A 19,998-nucleotide genomic window follows, 5' to 3' on the forward strand; every position below is an offset into this window, starting at 1 on the left:
AGCTCTCTAAGTATGTTTCCACTGCAGAGTTTATTATATAGTTAATCCTCCCAGCTGGATTTGTCTCTCACACACTGCTTTGTGCCTCAGGACTCTGTTTTATAGCTTCCATTGAGTGAGCCAACTTGAAAACATATCTCTGGTCTTCTTCAAGCTTTCGGGTTTCTGTATTTAACTGTCTCCTTATAAAGCCTCGGGACTATTCAACTACTCCACTTCCAAATTCCTGCCCTACAGAAGCTGTCTGACAAAATAATACGGTAGTTTTAGGCTGAGGTTTGGGTATATTGGGTAGCAGTAGATAAACAATGTGCACAGAACCTGGAGTAGTGGACTTTCAGAATTTCAAACAGCCCCTAAGGGTCACATTGCACCCTAAGTTACCCATGGTGAGGTTTAGGCACATGAGATGGAGTGAGGTTAGTCGCTAACTCACTTTTCTTCAGCCTAAGGAGCTTCTGGAATTTGCATTTAATATGTCATATAAAAGATAGATTTTTATTATTCATTCATTCATTCACTCATTCATTTATTTTGAGGCAGAGTCTCTACGTATTCCTGACTATCCTGGAACTCACTATGTATATCAGGCTGGCCTTGAATTAACAGATATCTGCCTGCCTCTGCCTCCCAAGTTCTGGGATTAAAGGCATATACCACCATGCCTGAGTAGATGATGATTTTTAAGTAAGCATTTTAATTCACTACTGTCTTTGAATATACTCTCTCCCCAAAACCCCTCAGCTGGGCTTGTCCTGTCCTTTTACCAGAGTTCTGTTCTCTGCATGCAGTTTCTAGAATTTGTGGTCAGGTGTTCTGGGTGCTGGGGCAGGTCTCCCTGGAAGCTGGGGGAGCTGGGACAGGCACTGTGGTGGAGACAGCAGCAATCCTGGCTGTGGGGCCCTGCTGGAGAAAGAATGCTGTGTTCTTAACTCATGAGCCATCTGTACCAATAGACTATGGAGACATGGAGCTAGAGATGAGCAAGGTCAGCTGCAACTTCTAGGGATGAGCTCAGGCATGCAGGCTGAGCAAATGTACAACAGCCAATGCCCATGAGTTCAGACCTGAGGAAAGGAGGAAAAGCCTTAGAGCTTGTGTGCTTTCACTGTGTGCCCATAAGACTTTCAACAAACTGTGCCATTGTAGTGCCGACTATGAGCTTGGCCCCTTCCAGAGCCAAAGTGTCCAAGCCCTGGCCCCACCCTATTATAAGAAAGCCAGTTGGATCCTGTTAATGTCTATTTTGGACACTCCCCCCCAAGAAACTCCCAGGACCTTTGTGGTTGGAGTGTTGTCTGAGAGGACAGAAGCAGATACTCATTGCCCCTAAGACCTGCGTGTTCAGGGACAGGATTTCAAACACGGCCCCACTCTCTGGAGCAGATCACAAGCCATTGTCTTGTCACGGTGGCCCCATGGAATCAATGTTATTATTCTACAGGGAGGCAAATTTAGGTGAGGGCTGAACTCAGAGGAAAAGCACCAACCTTGACTGCTCTAGGCCAGCAGGTCTCAAAGTGTATTCCTGGGGCCGCCAACATCAGAAAATTCAGCAGAAATGCAAATTCAGTTACTTTACCCAGAACTGTGGCATTCAAAACTCCAGGATGGAGTCCAGTGCTGCTCTGAACAGACAGGCCCACGATGAGCAACTCATTTGCCCTGGGCCCACAGTTCAGTTGGCTGTAGTACAAGCAAAGGTAAGAACTCAGACACACCTGTATCTTTCCTCAACTGGTGTCACTGACTGTCCTCTGAGGTGACCAGCTGTGTGGCAAACACTACAGTGAATCTCGTCCCAACTCCACACTCAGTGACCTCATGAACCTGGCCACGAAGGAAGGAGACCTGCGTCCTACAGAGGATGGCAAACACTCAAACTGGGGGCTTTGTCTTCCTTATTGACAAACCACACGAGCCCAGGCCTCTGTGTTCTAACAAGCTCTGGGGTGGCTTGGGAGACAAGCTCAGGCTTGCATGGGATGTTTGGTGGATTCCTTACAAGTACTTTCACTACAGTGTTAACACACGTCACCCTGCCCAACCAACCAGGAGAGCAGTCTTCCTAGGACCACCACACCCAGCCCCACTTAACCCCAATAGCCTCAGATTAAAGCTTCACTCTTGACTTTTGGGAAGGTTGGGGATTCAGTACTGAGTGAAGCCGCAGGTTGGTGCCAAGGTCCCTTGCAGTAATGGGGCCACACAGGGATTCACTGGAGTACAAAGGGACTCATAGATCCCAGAGTCCCCTTCTGGAAGCAAGCTGAGCTGGTGGGAAGCTTCTGTCACAGAGGTGGGGAGCAGAGTGGGCAGGTGGGAACTCATATCCCAGCTCACCCTGCTAGCAGCGGAGAGGGGAGCCTGAATTTGGCCTCCCCCACCTCTATCCTCTAGTGCAAGGAGATAGCATCAGCAGCACCTGCCTCACAGTGCTCGTGATCAAATCAGTCCTGTAGGTTTAAGAGCCGGGAACATAGTACCAGTTCCCACAACAGAAGCTATTTCTGCTTTTTCCCTTAGCCTCAGTGGAAGGTAATGTCAGTGAAGATGTTGTTTCTCCCATTGTGTGGGTGACAGTTATTGAGGCAGAGGGAAAACACAGCAAAGTACCCCATTAGAGTCGGTTACCGAAACAGCAAGTGCCGAGACGCAGTGATGGACCTCGCACACGCCCTCTAATGAGCACGTTCCCGCATCCTGGGGCGGCTGTCCTAATTTATTCCCTGTAGCTCCAGGTTCCCTCGCAAGAACACAACCAGTAATTCAGTTACAGCCATTACCAGCTGGATCCCTGGCTTATGGCTATAATTTCCCTAGAGCAAGCATCTGTGGGTACAGATAGCATTCTGCCTTGATGTTGCTTGCATGAGAAGAAGCATTTCCAAATGTCCCCGAAGCACCAATGCCAGCAGACATAGGCTCCTATTACCCTTCTATGGTCAGGATCTGCCAGAAAAGGCCTGACTCAGCTGCAGGCTAATGCCTTGCCTTTCTGTCCCCCCAGCTTTCTTATCTGCAAAGCAGGACTATAGTTCCCCATGGGGGGGGCATTGTGAGGACTCACTAAAATGTTACTGGCCCAGGAGGAGAGTGTCTGCTAGCAGGCATAGGAGTGGGAACGGGATGTGGTGAAGCAGATGGGCTTCTCAGTTGGTCCAATGCACACTCATGGATATATCCACTTCCCTGGTGTGGAGTCCAGACACAATAGAGAGGTGTACTTAGCTAACACACAGTTCTCAGTCCCGTGTGGTGGTACACACCTTGAATGGTGGCACTCAGGAGACAGGAGGCAGACAGATCTCTGTGAGTTCAAGGTCAACCTGGTCTAAATAGTGAGATCCACATCAGTCAGGGTTGTATAGTAAGACCATGACTCAAAACAAATCACACACACAGTTTGTTCTCACTGTGTGCCAGGACCTATGCTAAGGACATCCCAGGTACTAATTCATCTATGCTCAGAACAACCCTACAAGGAACTAGTGTGACTCCAGATGCACAGATAAAGCAACTGAGGTACAGAGAAGTGACACAATTTATCGGAAGCTGAGCTCAGATTTGAACCTGGAGAGCTGACTGCAGGAATGGAGTTTAAAATGGCTTTCCATAGAGACGATAGAAGTGTAGGTCATCAAGCCACATGGAGTCTAAGCAAAGCTGAGCATGCATGCATGACATGAAGGAACTTCCCTGGAGGGTAAAGAGGGCTCTTACTAGCCTGTGGGTGTGGGAAGCAACACCTCATCTCTTTGGGGAGGACTTACCAAGCAAGAGCTGGCTTATGAAACTCTCCTGAGAAGTGAGGGTCAATGTTCTTTTATACAGACATATAGACAGAGTTTTGGAGAGGGCATCCAGGGGGTCCTGGAGCCAATACAGTGTGGATTCCAAGGGACAACTATGCTTACCTATGACAGAGAGATGCCACTGTCTAGGCTGGTGACTGTGCATGTTGGTGACTCCCATTCTGTAGGTAAAGAAGTGAAACCTCAGGCTGAAGATGCAGCTCAATGGGAGAGCATGTGCCTAGAATATGAGAGGTCCTGGGTTCAATCCGCAATAGAAATCTCTTAATAATTCATTGAGCTGGGCACGGTGACGACACACGCCTTTAATCCCAGCACTCTGGAGGCAGAAGCAGGTGGATCTCTTAAGTTTGAGGCCAGGCTGGTCTACAGAGTGAGTTCTAGGACAGCCAAGACTACACAGAGAAACCCTGTCTCAAAAAAAACCAAAATAATAACAATAATAATAATAATAATAAAATTGAATACACAAATAAAACCAATAAGAAAAATGAATGAAACCTCATCCTGCCTGGACATGGCAGATTGGATTCACACAGATATGTGATACTGTCTATCCCTGATGTCACCTCCAGGGCTCTGGAAAACTAGCCTTCCTCTCTCTCACTCTCCACACCTGGGGTCCTACTGGCCCAGGAGACCACAGTGAGCCTTTGGAATGGAGAGGCAAGGGATGGAGGATCGCCTAGCTCTGTCATCCCGGCCCAGGCTTTGTCTTGTCTTACGCTGGGAAGTCCCAGCCCACCCTTTGTTGGAAGATTCCCCTCCCACCCTGCAACTGTGTGTGCAGATTGGGGGAGGGGCATCTTCTGTGCCTAGTTCCATGCCTCAGAAAGGAAGCACATACTCCTCCCTGGTACCCATCCTGCCTTGCCAGGAGAAGGGCTGGGCCCTGCCCTGGCTCCACCCTCCACTCCAAGGAACCTTTCCCAGCCTTCTCAGGTTTCTTATTTGTGTTTGTCTCCATTTCAGGGATTTATTTCTCTACAAGGGACACAAGTGAACGAACTCCTTCCAGACCCTGAGGACCCAGGGAAACACCTGTTTGAGATCACTCCAGGTAGGCCCAGGGGGCTGTGGTGTGCTGAGGGGATGTGGTGGCCCCATGGGGGCATGACTGTGCTCTGGCCCCCACAATCCAATCTCTTGCAGGAGGGCTGACACTGTCCCCAAACTAAGGCAAAATTTGGGCCAAAGCTCGAAAGACGGGGTGGGGAGGGTGGGGGGGATGGAATAAGAAAATCCAATCTGTCGTTAGGATAATTAGTTCTTGGATAAGAGAAAATGACCCTTTGATACAGTTCCTCATGTTGTGGTGACCCCCCCCAAGCATAAAATGATCTTGTTTCTACATCATAACTGTAATTTTGCTACTGTTATGAATCATAATGTAAATATCTGATATACAGGGTGATATCTGATATGCTGACTCCCAAAGAGGTCGTGACCCACAGGTTGAGAACTGTTGTCTTAGGGTAAAGATGCAAACATACACACAGAAATAAGAGCACAGTCTATTGTGAACTGATTCAGAAGGCCACCATTAGACTTACTGGGAATCCCAAGGCAGAATTACAGTACTATAATGGACCCCACAGACCCATTGTCCCGTTAGCAGTAATAGAAAAGGCTTTTACAGTTCCAAGTTGGTCAGTGTGGTCCTTAGTGAGCTGAATATGTGTCTGTCAGGTGACCTGCAGTCACAGCAGGGCCCACTTTGCCAGTGTTTTTATTTTCCTTGACCTCCACCTGAGACAGGGTCTGGGCAATGTGTTCTAGAAGTGGTCCCCTAAAGCGTGAGGAAGGACGCAGGGAAAGGACCACTAGGATGTGCTAGTGAATGGACTGATGTAATGACACCCAGCTCTGTCTCACTGGGACCATCTGAGGTGGTGCGGGATGGGCCTCTCGAAGGTTCCTTTCCCAGGTAATGGGTGGCTGGAGACATTCCTACCAACTCCCACCAGCCAACCATTGAGAGACACAGCCTTGGGGGTTAACTCTGGCATTTCTGGACTGTCTTACGTATGGGCCAAAATGTTTGCAGACAGAGGTCTTTAAGGACAGTGGCAGATACTTGAAGAAAGAGACCTCTGGCATGATGGGAAGAGTGATTGTAGAGGTAGGGGCAGGGACAGGACACTTCTGGGAAGCATTGAGTGTTTACGATACTCCATGGGAGGGTCTGTGAGCCATTAAATTTACAATCACAGAGAGGTGCAGTAGACACCCCCCAAACACTATGAGGAAATGACCTGGCTCTTGCTCTCTACCAAGGGGTAACATGAACCCAGGCTAAGAAATCTGCAGGCCATTATCCTGGGGTATTCTGGGGGAAATAGACAAAGTAAAACTACAAATATATACTTCTCAGATGGGTATTGTGGCACATGGGTTTTTTTTGTTTGTTTGTTTTTGTTTTGTCTTTTGAGGCAGGGTTTCTCTGTGTATCTGTGTAGTCCTAGCTATCCTGGAACTCACGCTGTAAACCAGGCTGGCCTCGAACTCAGAGATCCGCCTGTGTCTGCTTCTTGAGAGCTGGGATTAAAGCATGTGCCACCACCGCCCAACTTGGGCGCGGACATTATGTGAGCCATGGTTCTGTCTATCACAATACTCGGGATGCCTCTCTAAGGCAGTGGGCGTGTTTCTCCCTGTTTTCTAAAAGCAGACCCTGGAGACTGGAAAGAGCAGCAGCTTGTGCCGTGGCACACAGCCAGCTAGTAGCAGAGCTGAAGCTTTGCCTTACTCTGTTTCCTGTTGCTGCAACTAAATTCCACAGATTGGGAGATTCATAAAGAATAAAAATGGGCCGTCAAGATGGTTCGGTGGATAGAGGTGCTAGTGTGCAGCCCTGATGACGTGATTTCCATCCTGAGATCTCACCAGGTGACAGGAGAGAGCTGACTCTGAAGAGGCGTCCTCTGACCTCCACACATACGCATGCCATGGCATGTTCATGCCTGAGTTCACACACATGCATCCCAGTGCGCGCGCGCGCACACACACGCACACGCACACACACATACAAGCATGTACATGCGCGCGCACACACACGCAAACATTTTAACTAATAAAGATATGTTCAGATCGCCGGGCGGTGGTGGCGCACGCCTTTAATCTCAGCACTCGGGAGGCAGAGCCAGGCGGATCTCTGTGAGTTCGAGGCCAGCCTGGGCTACCAAGTGAGTTCCAGGAAAGGCGCAAAGCTACACAGAGAAACCCTGTCTCGAAAAAACCGGAAAAAAAAAAAAGATATGTTCAGATCATGATTCTGAGGACCAGGTGTCGAAGCTCAAGGGGTCTTCTCACACACAGGGAGTCTGCAGAATTCCAAAGAACGTAAGGCATCACCTGGTAAAAGTGGTGCATACAAGATGCAGGGCTAAACTAGCTCTCACGACAGACCCGTGGTGGGCCCCCCCCCCCCCGTAACACCTCACCCTGTGTGTTAAATTTCAACATGAGATTTGGTAGGGACCCTGAAACTACAGCAGGCCGCCTGGATCCCCAAGCCACACACTCAGGCTCCCTAAAGCGCAGACACTTGACCCTCTGACCTTTGGGTCTTTGATGCTTCAGCTGTGAGGTTTGGGGGCATGGTCTCAGGAAGGAAAGCCCAAGGACCCCCTTTTCCCAGGACAGAAGCTATTGCCTGACTGAACACCGGATCTGTGTGGCTCTCAGAACTGCCCATATCTGCCCTTTGTCAGGCAGCTCCTCCTAAGATCTCAGGTAGAAGCAGCAGGTGCTGAGGCCACTCCGGGAAGCCAGAGGGGTGGACCAGGGACCGCTCAGGTTCCGAGGACTGCACACCCATGTGCAGAGGGAACGCAGCACTAGTGCCGGTCGGGGCTCTGGGGTAGCTCGCCTTCTCCCTCCCTCTTTCCAGGGGCTCTGCAATCTTGGGACTTCCTACCAACCTGGTCCCAAGGGGCTCAGGAAGTTCTGGCTACAGCTGGAAATGTTCCACTCCCTTTATAGCCCATGGAAATGTGGCAGCCTAGAGATGCTAGGTGAACCTCCCTGAGGTCACACAGCTGGCAGAAGGGGAGCCTGGACCCCCTAGGTCAGCCTGCCCCAGGCTAAGCTCTGTGTGACCACAGTTCCCAACCGAGGCTCTGTCCAGGGGCCTTGCTGAAGCTAGAAAAGGAGTAATAATGGTAGTAATAAGGGTGGGGCCCAGAATGGCAATAAGTACTGTAGTAGCAGCTATGACAAAGCTGAGGCAGGAGGATTGCAATTTTGAGGCCAGCACGGACAAGGAAGGAAGGGGTGAAAAAAGAGAGGGTTGAGTAACCCCACCTTAAACCACAGCAGTAACTAAAAAATGCTCAGTGAACCTTCTTACTCAAAGCTCAGTAGCCGCTGGTGTGTCCCTGATCTTGAGCTGGCCTCCAGGGCCCCTGGGGAGAGCAGGGCACAGCCTCTGCCCTTAAAGACTCAGAAGACATTGCCATCCTGAGCTCAAGACGAGGTAAATAGTTTGTTTACTTACTAAGTTGAGGTCAGTTGCCTGGGGGTAGAAGTAGGAAGTGAGGCCAGGAGGGTCCATGTTGGTGTCTCCCAGCATTGAAGTGGATAGACCAAAGGCTGGGAAGGAGAGGGTTGTCTGTACAGGTAGGTCTTCCCCGCCATTCTGAGGGTGCCTGAGTGATCTCGGGCATAAAGAGCGGAAAAGAACAGAAAGACACCTAATAGTGAAGCCCACGTCCAGTGCCCCTGGAATCAATGGCAGGACAGGAGGAAAGAAGAAGGATTCATTGACAGTGTTCTAGCAGGCACAGGGCCAGGAAGAATCCTGGGACAGTCCCTCATTCTCCAAGGGGTACCCTCATCCCCCAAGAAGAAGGAAAACTTGACAGCCCTTGGAAATGTGAACATTCTTAGCGTGATCATATGTTGCATCATCCACTTAAGTTTAATTCATAGATCCTCTTGTGGCCTTCAACCCTACAGAAAGTGACAATTGTGTAAGCAAAGTTAATGAGGGAAAACAGTGCCGTCAGTGCCACCTAGTGGAAGAACCTGCCAAGGCTAAAGTACGGGTGTGCTGCAGGCCATCTCCAAGCAACCCTTTCATCCGGGCTTCACCTCTGGTGACAAAGAGCCCGAGAATCACACAGATCCAGCCACTGAGCAAAGCATAAGAGGATAGTGTCACTCAGGGCAAAGCTTCTCTTGTCTGGCTGTGGTCCATGGCCCCACACTACCTAGTCGGTATACAGAACATGGAGGTCACCGTTTACTAAATTCAAGAGAGCTGAAAAGCGTGGTTTCCAGCACTTTATGTCTTCTTGATTGCCCACTAGGTAGCTTTTGTGTGTTTGGTCGGAGGGGGTGTTGATAGAGGGTATTCAACAGTGAGCACTTCTGACTGACAGGCAGCTGGTCTCCATGCACCTTCCTGCCTTACTGTTTCGTCTGAGCATCAAAGTTGTCTCTGCTAGGCACCACTCCTGGGAGAGGCACTGGTCCAGTCCTAGCAGTGGCTGTATTAGTTCTCCCAGCCGGCTGGCCGGAAGGAAATCACATGGCCTCACATCAGCTCAGGGGATTCCGTGAAGCGTAGTTCACCTGTGCTGGGACCGATGACAAGGCTGGTTTTATGAGAGCTGGTAGACCTGCCTCGCTGCTTAGAGAACTATTTATCTAAGAGTCACAGAGACAGACACATTCTCACTCCCACAGCAACACGAAGAGCGTGATAACAGGACAGTGAAATCCAAGTCTGAAAACGTGATCCAAGATGAACTTTCTATATGGTGGGAAAACATGAACCAACTTCCCAAAGTTGCCCTTTGACCTCTGCTTGAATGCTGTGGAGTGTGCAGAGTGCACGTACACACACATCAATAGAAATGTTTTAAAACACAGAACACGATAAGGACAGTCCCCTCCCACACACCCATCTATCGCTTTATTCCAAAGTGCTCAGTGAGGGGATAATGGAATTTGAAGCAAGTACCGAAACCCACAGGGGGTCAAGCTCATTGCCAGAGTGGAAACCATTCCCCTGCAGTGTGACTCTCAGACCTCGGCAGGGGAACTTCGGATTCTGGCACCGCGGGGCTGGCAGTGAGCAGAGGCTGGCCATAGTGTGGTGACTGAGAGACTTAGAATCTTCAAGAGAGGACCGAGGAAGGACTAACTGGACGTGAGCGTGAGGAGGCTGTGATAATGGGGTAGTTAAAGCTGTGGCCCGTGTTTTACTGACAGTAATTATTAAAAACAGGAGGAGGAAGGAGGATCCGTCTAGTGATGCTGGCTTGTTCTGTGGTCACCCTGCCCTTTTCCTTTGCCACGCTAGAAGCAGAAAGCTTCTTCGGACCCCTTACCCCAGAGGGCACTGCTACCCCAGCTGTACCCTTCTGCCAGTGGCATCTGTTGTGGAGAAGGAAAGAGTGAGTAGCCAGCCACCCACCTCCTGGCAGTGCCCCAGGAAGATGACGTATCCCAAGATGTCAGACCATGCAATGCCCCCAAGCAGGTTAGCTGACTGAGGGCAGGCACCAAGGTCCTGACCCAGACAGACGCGCTGCAGTCAAGCAGATAAGGGGAGTGACAGGCCCAGGGGACTACAGGTGAAAATGTCAGTCATTTTCTGGGCTCTACCTGGAAACTGAACCACAGAAAAGGGGAGCCTTCACCTCTTCCCAATACTGACCTGGGAGAGTAGGGCTCAGAAGCAGAATTAGCAGGGCTTCTTCGTGATTGATAAATGCTAGCTTGTTGGGTTTCTGAAGTTGTGGAGCAGGATATGGGTGTCAGAGAGCTAAATACTCACTGTGTACATTTTTTATACGGAGGCCAAGCACTACCATGCTGATCTCACCAGCCCTGGGTCTAACCTGTGCTAAACACCCCACAGGTGAGACACCTCCACTCCAACAAGCCTCCTAATTTGCTAGAAGCCCAGATCCAGAGGGTAGAGGGGCTATACCTTGAGCTAGTTCTAGGCCAGAGCCCTGTCTCTGATCAGCTCTCTGAGACCTGAGGGAGCCAGGTCCTTCCCTCCCAGAGGGGCTGCACTGGAGGGCTCTGTATCTTCTGCCTAGACTTTTCTCTCACTCCTACAGCATCCTGGTAAACCCTGTACTGCCCATCTCTGCATACTTGATCCCAGGAGGCCTTCTTGGCACTCTGGGTGTCTGGCCCTAAGCCCAATTTAGGCCTCCCTCAAAACCCAACAAGGGCTAAGGAGTGAGAGGGCTGCTTTGACATTCTGGGCTGAGAGTGATAAGGCACCGGGCAGGCCAGTCTCCATGTGATGTTCGTGAATTCAACAGCCAGGGAAGCACGGTAACTCCTTTCCTTCCCCTGTTCACATGATGCTTCCACAGGGAGGCAGGTGGGTTGGGTGATGGATGTAGACCAGAACCCTGGGCTTTCAGCCAAGTAACTAAGTGGGCTCTCAAGTCTGCACTGCTCAGCCTGCTTCAGAAGGGTTCCGGGAGTGGGTACCAGAAGCTAGCTCCAGCTAACACAGATCAAGAGAAAATTGACGAGAAAGCAGCAGGACCACACAGAATCAACCAGACATCAGGAGCTGTAAGGAAGGACCAGGCAGCAGGGCTGTCCAGGGGTCAGGAGCTGTGCTGGGGTCGTGGAGGTGGGTGTCCTATTCTGGGGAGGTTGAATGCTGCGGAGTTGCCTTCCAGCCTAGAGTTCACAGCTGCCTGTCCTGATGCAGCCTGCAGTTTGGAACAGACAGGAAGGCTGGAATCCGCTGTCTCTAAGACCTGACCTTGAAGGGGAGCCAGCACAGGGATTGCTCTGTAGGAGAGTGATACAGTGTGTCTGACATGCCAGGAACAGCCAGGATCCCTGCAGCAGGCTGAGCAGGGAGGGGGGAGCTGATAGGCTCCTATCTCCGCACCTGGTACCAGCCAGCCTGCATCTCAGCTTTGACCCTGTGCAGTCCCACCGAGTTTGGCTGCAGAACACCAGAAGCTGGGTCGTTTCTAAAAATGAAATTAGAAACTCCCACCAGCAAGTGTGGGAGAATCAGCAAATTCTGGAATGGCTGCTTACCCTTTGCCGCCTCTCGGTCTGTCTTCCTACTGTCTTAGGCTCAAGTCTTTCAGCTAAACATGGGACCTGGTGCAGGAGACTCCCACTGATGTCCTTTGGGGAAATGCTCCTGAAGCGGGGGTGGGGGGTGAGAGGATGTGGGGGTGCAATTGATTCCTTTGACTCAAATCGTGTTCTAGAACAGTGGTTACCAACCTTCCTAATGCTGCGACCCTTTACTACAATTCTTCATGTTGTGGTGACCCCCAGCCATAAAACTATTTTCGTTGCTACTCCATAACTATAATTTTGATACTGTTATAAATTGTGATGTAGGCCAGGTGGTGGTGGCTCACACCTTTAATCCCAGCACTCAGGAGGCAGAGGCAGGTGGATCTCTGTGAGTCTGAGGCCAGCCTGGTCTACAAAGTGAGTTCCAGGACGGTCAGGGCTACACAGAGAAACCCTGTCTTGAAAAAAAACATAAATAAATAAATAAATAAATATCATAATGTAAATATGTAGACGAATTTCTAAACAGTCTTATTAAATAAGAAACACAGAGCCGAGTACAGAGGTGCAAGACGTAGAGATCAGGACAATAGCCACCAACTAACCTTAGCTCACCACATCACCATAGCTTCCCAAGAGAGCCTCTTCCTGTCTAACCTGCACCATTATTGCCTTCCTGTTCTGCCTTCTCATTGGCTCTAAGCCCAGCCACATCACTTCCTCGTCACTGCCTGTCTATACAGACCTCCGGGTCTCTATGGTTGGTACTGGGATTAAAGGCGTGTGTCACCAGCTTGGCTGTGTCCTTGAACACACAGAGACTCTGCCTGTCATGTGATCGGATTAAGGGCCTGTGCTACCACCGCCTGACTTCTGTTTATGGCTGGCTATTACCTCTGATCTCCAGGCAAACCTTATTTATTAACATACAAATGAAATATCACATTTCAGCACAAATAAAATATCACCACATAAATATCTGTGTTTTCCTGTGGTCTTAGGTAACCCCTGTGAGAGGGCTGTTTAACCCCAGGGGTCACGACCCATGGGTTGAGAAACACTTATCTAGACCAACACTCAACAGCAAGTTGTAGTTGTCACTAACTCGCTTGCTAGTAACCATCCCTGACAAAAGGAGAAACCGAATGATACTAGATAAAAGTATTTTAATAACATTTTATTCATTCCACCAGATCCCACGCATTACTACTTCAACCTTGGTAAAATGGTGGGGAGGACCTCAGAGACTGGGGCTTGAACCCAGAGCCCGGGGCATGCTGGCTTGTCCTCTGTCACATCTCTAGACCCCACTGAAATATTTTAATTTTCTTTCTAAATTTAATGTGCTTTTCCACTTTGGGCACTTTTCAGTTTAGACACTAACATTTCTGTTTCTTTTCCCTTTTTATAAATTTTCATTCTTCAAACGTTTCCTATACTGTTATAATGAATTTTAATGGTTTTCATTCTCCATTCTCCTGTCCCACCAGCCCCCTCTTCTCCCTGTGAAACCCCTCTTTTTGCACAGCCTCCTCCCCATTTCTTGTCTGCTTTCTGCATGTAACCCACTGAGTTTAATTAGGGTTGCTTGTGTGAGCATGGGTGGTGACTGGTGGGGGAGGGGAGCTGTTGGCTGAAGCCTGGACCGCTTACCAGAGGCTACACCACTCGTGAAAATGACACCCCTCCCCCAGCGAGCACTAACTGAATGGACCCCTGGGGAGGGGTTGGGACCCAGTGATGATGAATGTTGTCAGGCCCAGCCTTGTGCAGGAGACCATAGCTGCAGTGCGCTCATGAATGAGTCATGCCATATCAGAAGATGCACATCTTCCCATCCTCTGACTCTTACGTTCTTTCTTTCCCCTCTTCCTTCTTGTTCTCTGAGCCTTGGAGGGAGGGATATAGATGGCTCCTCTAGGGCTAAGCATGCTATCATCAATTTTAAACACTAATTTTCAATGGAAGTACTTGTTCCAGATCCAGATTGCATAAATATGTGGTTCAAGAAGTACACACATGCCTAAGTTACTCTAAACATACTTAAAGATTTTTTTTAATATTTATTAATTTCATATACAATGTTCTGCCTGCATGTGTCCCTGCACGCCAGAAGAGGGCACCAGATCTCATTATAGATGGTTGTGAGCCACCATGTGGTTACTGGGGATTGAATTCAGGTCCTCAGGAAGAGCAGCCAGTGCTCTTAACCTCTGAGCCATCTCTCCAGCCCCTGAAGCAAGTTTTAATTAAATACTGGCCAGGATGATGGACTCTGGCCAGGTCCATTCCAGGGTTCCCAGAAAAAGGCAACGAGTCACATTTTGCAGAGGCTTAAAAAGGCAAACCCATAAGGCCATTGTATTTCCCAACAGGTTCAATCAGGGGCAAGTACTTCCTGACTGTGTGCCTCCCATTTACATCCAATCAAGCACATCCGATGCAGTTGGGTCAAACAAATTTGTTTAGGGGAGTGACTGTTATCTTACATAAACAATAGCCTCCAACATTTCCGGAAGTGTCTGTCCTTGGGCAAGGGGCTTACAGGTTAGAGGCACTTTTGTTTCACGGATCTCTTCAGCACAGTAATTAAAACTTAAAACGTAACTTTGCCTCTCACACATCCTTGCGCATGGAGGCTATGGTCTCTATCAGATGATTAAATAGCAGTGAGTTCTCTTGACCAATTAGAAAGCACCTTCAGTTTAAGAATGAAATCCTGTCATCGTGGCAACATGGGTAAGACTGGAGACTGTCATGTAAAGTGACATAAGGACTCCTCACTTGTGGGAGCTAAAAAGATGATCTCAAAGAAAAGGCCAATAGAACACTGGTTAGCAGAGGCTGGGAGGGGCTGGAGTTAGAGGGTAAGGCGCAATTCAATAGGAGGAATAGTTTCTGATGTTCATAGCATGGGAGGGGAACTATGGTTGATAGTGATTAATTCAAATTTACAAAATAGCTAGTGGACAGGTTTTGAGTTTCCCCAACCCAAAGAAGTGGCAGTTGTCTGAAATGATGGTCTGCAGTTTCCCAGATCTGAACATCACATGCTGTGTTACATGGCCACACAGGACCTCACAAGCATGCACAGTTCCTATGTATCCTGACACCGCAGTGAGTGGACAGCACACTTGTGCTCTGTAGATGTGGAAACTGAGGCACAGAGTGGTCACTGTTTCAAAGTCCTATGACTAGTACAGAGTCAGGCTCCAGCCCAGGTGAGACCCCCTTCCAGGTGAGACCATTCAACAGGGGGCCAACAGATACCCTGGCTAGTAATGGACACCACAACCTTGAGATAACAAGGAGTATGGACAAACCTCTCAGCGGTGACAGTGTGCCATACCTGGAGGGTGGTATGTGAAGGAAGTGTGGTCTATGCCAGCACAAAACAAAGATGTATATAAAACCCTAGATATATATACCACTTCCATTTGATAAAGGATTGCTACTGTGCATATCCTACTTTAGGATTTGGTGAGTCAGATAACACTAAGCTCATGATGGGCAGCTCAGGTCACATGGTAACTTGGTGGCCCAATGTCAAATGTTCAGTTTCCACTAAGGCCCAATAGCAGGTCAAGAGCTTCTCTCAAAGAGAGAATAGTTGTCTAGAGAATAGCAGATGATGATGGAGCCTTGTTCCAAAATCCCTAAGGTCTCTTCTGTGACTCACCTCTAGGGCCTGCCAAAGCCTCCAAACAGCATCCCTATCTGCCACTGACACCTCAAGTACTACACCGTCTGCTGGATCATGTGGTCCAAGTGGTAGGGCAGCCTGCACAGCAGCCTGGACCTGTTGAAGAGCCTTCTCCTGTTCCAGGCCCCACTCAAAACTAGTCGCTTGGTATATGGGCCAGAGCAATATATCCAAGTGAGAAAATGCCATCTCCAGAATCCAAATAAGCCCAGTAAACATTGTGCTTCTTTCTTGGTGGTGTGTAGCTAAAATTTTCCTGGTCCTGCCCAGCTCCCACGGCCCTGTGGCCGCTTGGACCCAAGTAAACACACAGAGGCTTATATTAATTAAAACTGCTCAGCCATTAGCAAAGGCTAACTATTGACTAGCTCTTACACTTAAACTAACCCATATTTCTTATTTATGTTTAGCCACGTGGCTTGGTACTTTTTCTCAGTTCTGCCTTCACATCTTGCTTCCTCTGTGTCTGGCTGACGCCTCCCGACTCAGCTTTCCTCTTCCCAGCATTCTCTTCTCTGCTTGTCCCACCTATACTTCCTGCCTGGCTACTGGCCAATCAGCACTTTATTTATTAACCAATCAGAGCAACACACATTCACAGCATGCAGATAAAGACATCTCATGGTGAGACAGAGGGAGTATGCCATCTCTAGCCTGTGTTACTCTTGCATTTTTATGTTGGAGTACAGGTGTGCATGTGTGTGGTGTGTGTGTATGGAGGTTGACATTAGATGTCTTCCTTATTTGCTCTCCACCTTATTTTTAGACATGAGGTCTCTCACTGTACCAGAATCTCTGACAGACTGGCTGGCCAGCAAGCCCCGAATCCTCATCTCAGCTTCCCTAGTACTGGTGTTACAACTGTGCATAGCTTTTATGTGGGTTCTGAGGATCAAACTCAGGTCCTAGCCTTGCACAGTAAGTACTTGACTGAGTGAGCCATCTTCCTGGGTCTTCTTCTTTTACTTAAAAATTGTCATCCTGGGGTCCCACCCTCACAACTCCGTCTAGTCCTAATGATCTCCCAAAGCTCTGCCTCCAGACACATACACACATAAATTTGGGGACTCCATTTCCAGCAAATAAAACTTTGGACAACACATTCAAATGACAGTCCCCTCATGGCCCCTGTGGAGGAAAGATGGAGCACCTTAGCATGCTGGGAAATCGGGCCTTTCACAAAGTTCCTGTGGCCAAACTTGTAGGGTCCAAGGAGGCAGATCTGCAGTCAGCCAGTGGACCAGGAGATGGGGTTGTCGTGGTGTCCTCCCCGTGTCCTGTGTGGGCCCCCGCCCCCACCCCCACCTCCAGCATCTGCAAACATCGAATAGTCAGGGGCCCCAGCAGGGCCTCTGGTTCCCGTGTCTGGTGCAGAGTCATTCTCCACAGTAATTATAGCAGGGAGAATGTGGAGAAGCGAGGAGCAGACCCCAGATGTATCCATGAAGCAGAGAGGGTCTGCATTGCAGGAATGTGGAGAGCAGGGGGAACCTTTCTTCCTGGAGCCCAGAGAAGCTGATCTTTGTCCTGTGAAGGGCCTCTTAAGTGGCCCTCTTGGATATGCAAATGAAAGACCAGTCAACAGCCAGTGTCCTCGGATTCCTGTATAGAGGGCTTTTTGTGGCTGTAGGTGGTGGGTTTACTTTTTTATTTTTGAGTGGTTGGCAACGATTGGGGGACTTCTTTTACAGGCAGAAAAAGGAGTGATAAGCTAGGAGAGTTGTGGCGGAGGAAAAAAAAAATCTAAGAACTGATTTACATAGAATTTTCTTCTGGACGCAATGAGACACACCAACATGGTATTTTTATGGTGTTTTGATAAGAAATAAACATTACCTGTATCCCAAGACACGAGATACATTGTCAAGGGGCTGGCCCAAACAGTTCTGTGCTTAGGTTCTGTGCCCTCCAAACTCTGTGTGTGTGTGTGTGTGTGTGTGTGTGTGTGTGTGCGCGCGCGCGCGCGCGCGCGCGCCCATGCATGTATGTACATGTGTGCTAGGGAATTAAATTGAAGGCCTAGCATATGCTAGGCAAGAACTCTACCACCAACCAAACCTCACTCCCAATTTCATTTTTGTTTAAAGTTCCGGAGAACTGATCTCATGCCTCCTTGCAGGCCCACAGTCTGGAGTCTAAAGAATGCTTCTTGGGTTTGGTACTCAGGAGGGTTATGGGATGGATAGGCTGTGAAAAGTGAACCTTGAGTGCTGAGTGAACCCATCTGATGCTGATTAACTGGGGGTGGCGGTCAATGAAAATAGTTTGGGAGATGGACACTGAGCTCTGAGAGGCCTCACCGTCTCAGGGAGGTCGGGCTGGAGAGTTCTGAAAACCCGGTCCCTCTGGGGAAGCTGGTGTTCTGTTGTTCACATCAGCTATCAGGACCACGGCTGGCTTGGGGAAGACCTTACTTCGTGCCCACCAGGCCCAACACCCACGTCTTCTAAAGTGAGTAGAGTGTTAAGGTATTCCCAGAAAGCAGGGCACACACTTGAGAATCACTAATTCCACAGAAAAACCCCAGGGGACAGAGCCTTTACCCGGTGGTGCATCTGTTCTCCGATCACACAGCAGGGGGCAGCTTCTGCCAGGCTGCCTGCTGGGCATCAGACAAATTGGCTAAGACACACGCCCTGGAACATTGCCCCCGGGTTTTTCCTCTTCCACCACGAGGTGGCAGCAGAGAGCAGAGTGCGCCGAGGGCCATCTTTCCCAACCCTGCCCTCCCTCCTCACTCCTTAACTATGGCCACTGTTCTTCTAACAAAGCAAAGGGTTGCACATGTGTCGGCCTCTTTAGTCTGCCCTCAGGACCTTCTGTCCCATTCATTCTCCAGATAAAGGGACAACTGGATTTCAGTTTTGGCATCAGCTTTGGTCAGGGCAAAGTGGTTTCAAACCATGTGCTGGGGCATCAGGTGGCCCACTTCCCTTTGCACCAGTACTCACCTGAGCTACGTCATCACTGACAGCACTGGTCCCTAAAATTTCCTGGGGGCTTCCCTGAGCAAAGGTAGAGGCATCCAGAAAAGGAAGGTCCCAGAAGGAGCCTGAATTCTGAGGGACTGTGGAACAGTACTATTCCCCCTCTGCTGTAGTGACTCATAAGAGATGATGACCTGAGCAGGAAATGGTCTGTATGGGATGAAGCCAGTGAGGTTGGGGGCAGGGTGCTTGGCACAGCAGTGCATACCAGCCACCTTGAAAATATGCCCAGTGCCCTGCCCTGTTGATGGCATGGTGTAAACTGGTCTCAGGGTTTCCCCATCAGTGACCTGTGGTAGGTAGGCACCACTCACGGGGCTGGCACACAACAAAGACTCATGTGGTTACCAAGACTCCTCCTGCAGTGTCAGCAGCAAGGCATACTAGTGACACCCCACTTTGCAATACTGGGACCCTGGTAAGTGGGCCTGACCCTAGGCAGGACTAGTTTGCAGTGAAGGATCTCCAGTGTCTGTCCTGGGAGGGCCGCTGGAGCCTGGAAAGGTACACACGTCCTGTCAACTGCGGAATAGTCTTCCCTCTCAGTGCGGACACATGCTGCTAGGGTGGCCTCAGTCAACAGGAGGCTGAGTTGAGGATGGCAGGTATGAAATGTGACTGGGGAGACTCAGGCACTTGACCACTTTGTCCCTGATTTCCCCATTTGTAAATCAGGATCATAATAGGGTCCTTGTGGAGATTAATGAATTCACATATGCAGAAACCCCAGAATAGTGGTTGGTGGACAGGAGGTGCTCATTTTGTGTCACCTTGATGACTGAAGCGCGCAGGCCGCGATGTGACCACTGCCCAGACCACCTCCCACCACCTAGTACACTGAAAGGCCGGATGCAGCCAGACCCACAGAGAAATGCTGAATATCTGGAGCGGAGAGGCTAAACCCATCCTGGGCTGGAAGCGAACACCCTCTCAGCAGGCGCTGTGATAGTGACGGCAGCGGCCTGCCTTTCCCCAAACTACATTCATCCTGGGAGTAGGGAAGGAAGGAAAGAGAGAAACACAGGAACAGCAGGTGGGGGCAGAAGTGGGTGAGGGTGAGACTTAGAAAAAGGACAGCGAGCTTTGTAATGTCCTTTCCTTGGCTGTCTGGCCAACTGCAGTGGCTTCAGGCCACAGGAACAGGGAAAAAAAATGTAGCCCAGGAATTTCTCTGCAACGGTTCCCCCTTGTCTTTCTCTGTGGGGATTTGGAGCTGCAGACATTCCTTCCATAACCAGCGCCTGCCCGTTGCAGCTGAAGAGCCCTTGGTCGGGGCTGGTGAACTGAGCAGGCCCAGCTCCTCCGGCACCCTGCCCCCATGTCCCTTCTCCCAGAGCGGGCACTACAGATGTGCCAAGAATGATCCTCCGCTGGCAGAGCTCACAGCCTGCTCTCAGGGTCGGCCCTACTCTGACATGCTTGCCTCTCTCCAGAGCCGACCCACCTAGACAGTTTTCACAGCTGCTTC

The 19,998-nt window shown here is 49.7% G+C and overlaps 1 protein-coding gene across 1 annotated transcript in view; it reads left to right on the forward strand.

Annotated features, from left to right (window-relative positions):
* Arhgap22 (Rho GTPase activating protein 22) overlaps positions 1–19,998 on the forward strand; it is a 141,043-nt gene that overhangs the window by 51,759 nt on the left and 69,286 nt on the right. Inside the window, exon 3 of the mRNA XM_059274124.1 lies at positions 4,788–4,875. Within this exon, the coding sequence (XP_059130107.1) occupies positions 4,788–4,875 (88 nt within the window). The remainder of the gene's footprint in view (positions 1–4,787; positions 4,876–19,998) is intronic.

Source organism: Peromyscus eremicus, chromosome 9 (assembly GCF_949786415.1).
Source record: "Peromyscus eremicus chromosome 9, PerEre_H2_v1, whole genome shotgun sequence".
In the NCBI taxonomy this organism is placed as follows: Eukaryota; Metazoa; Chordata; class Mammalia; order Rodentia; family Cricetidae; genus Peromyscus; species Peromyscus eremicus.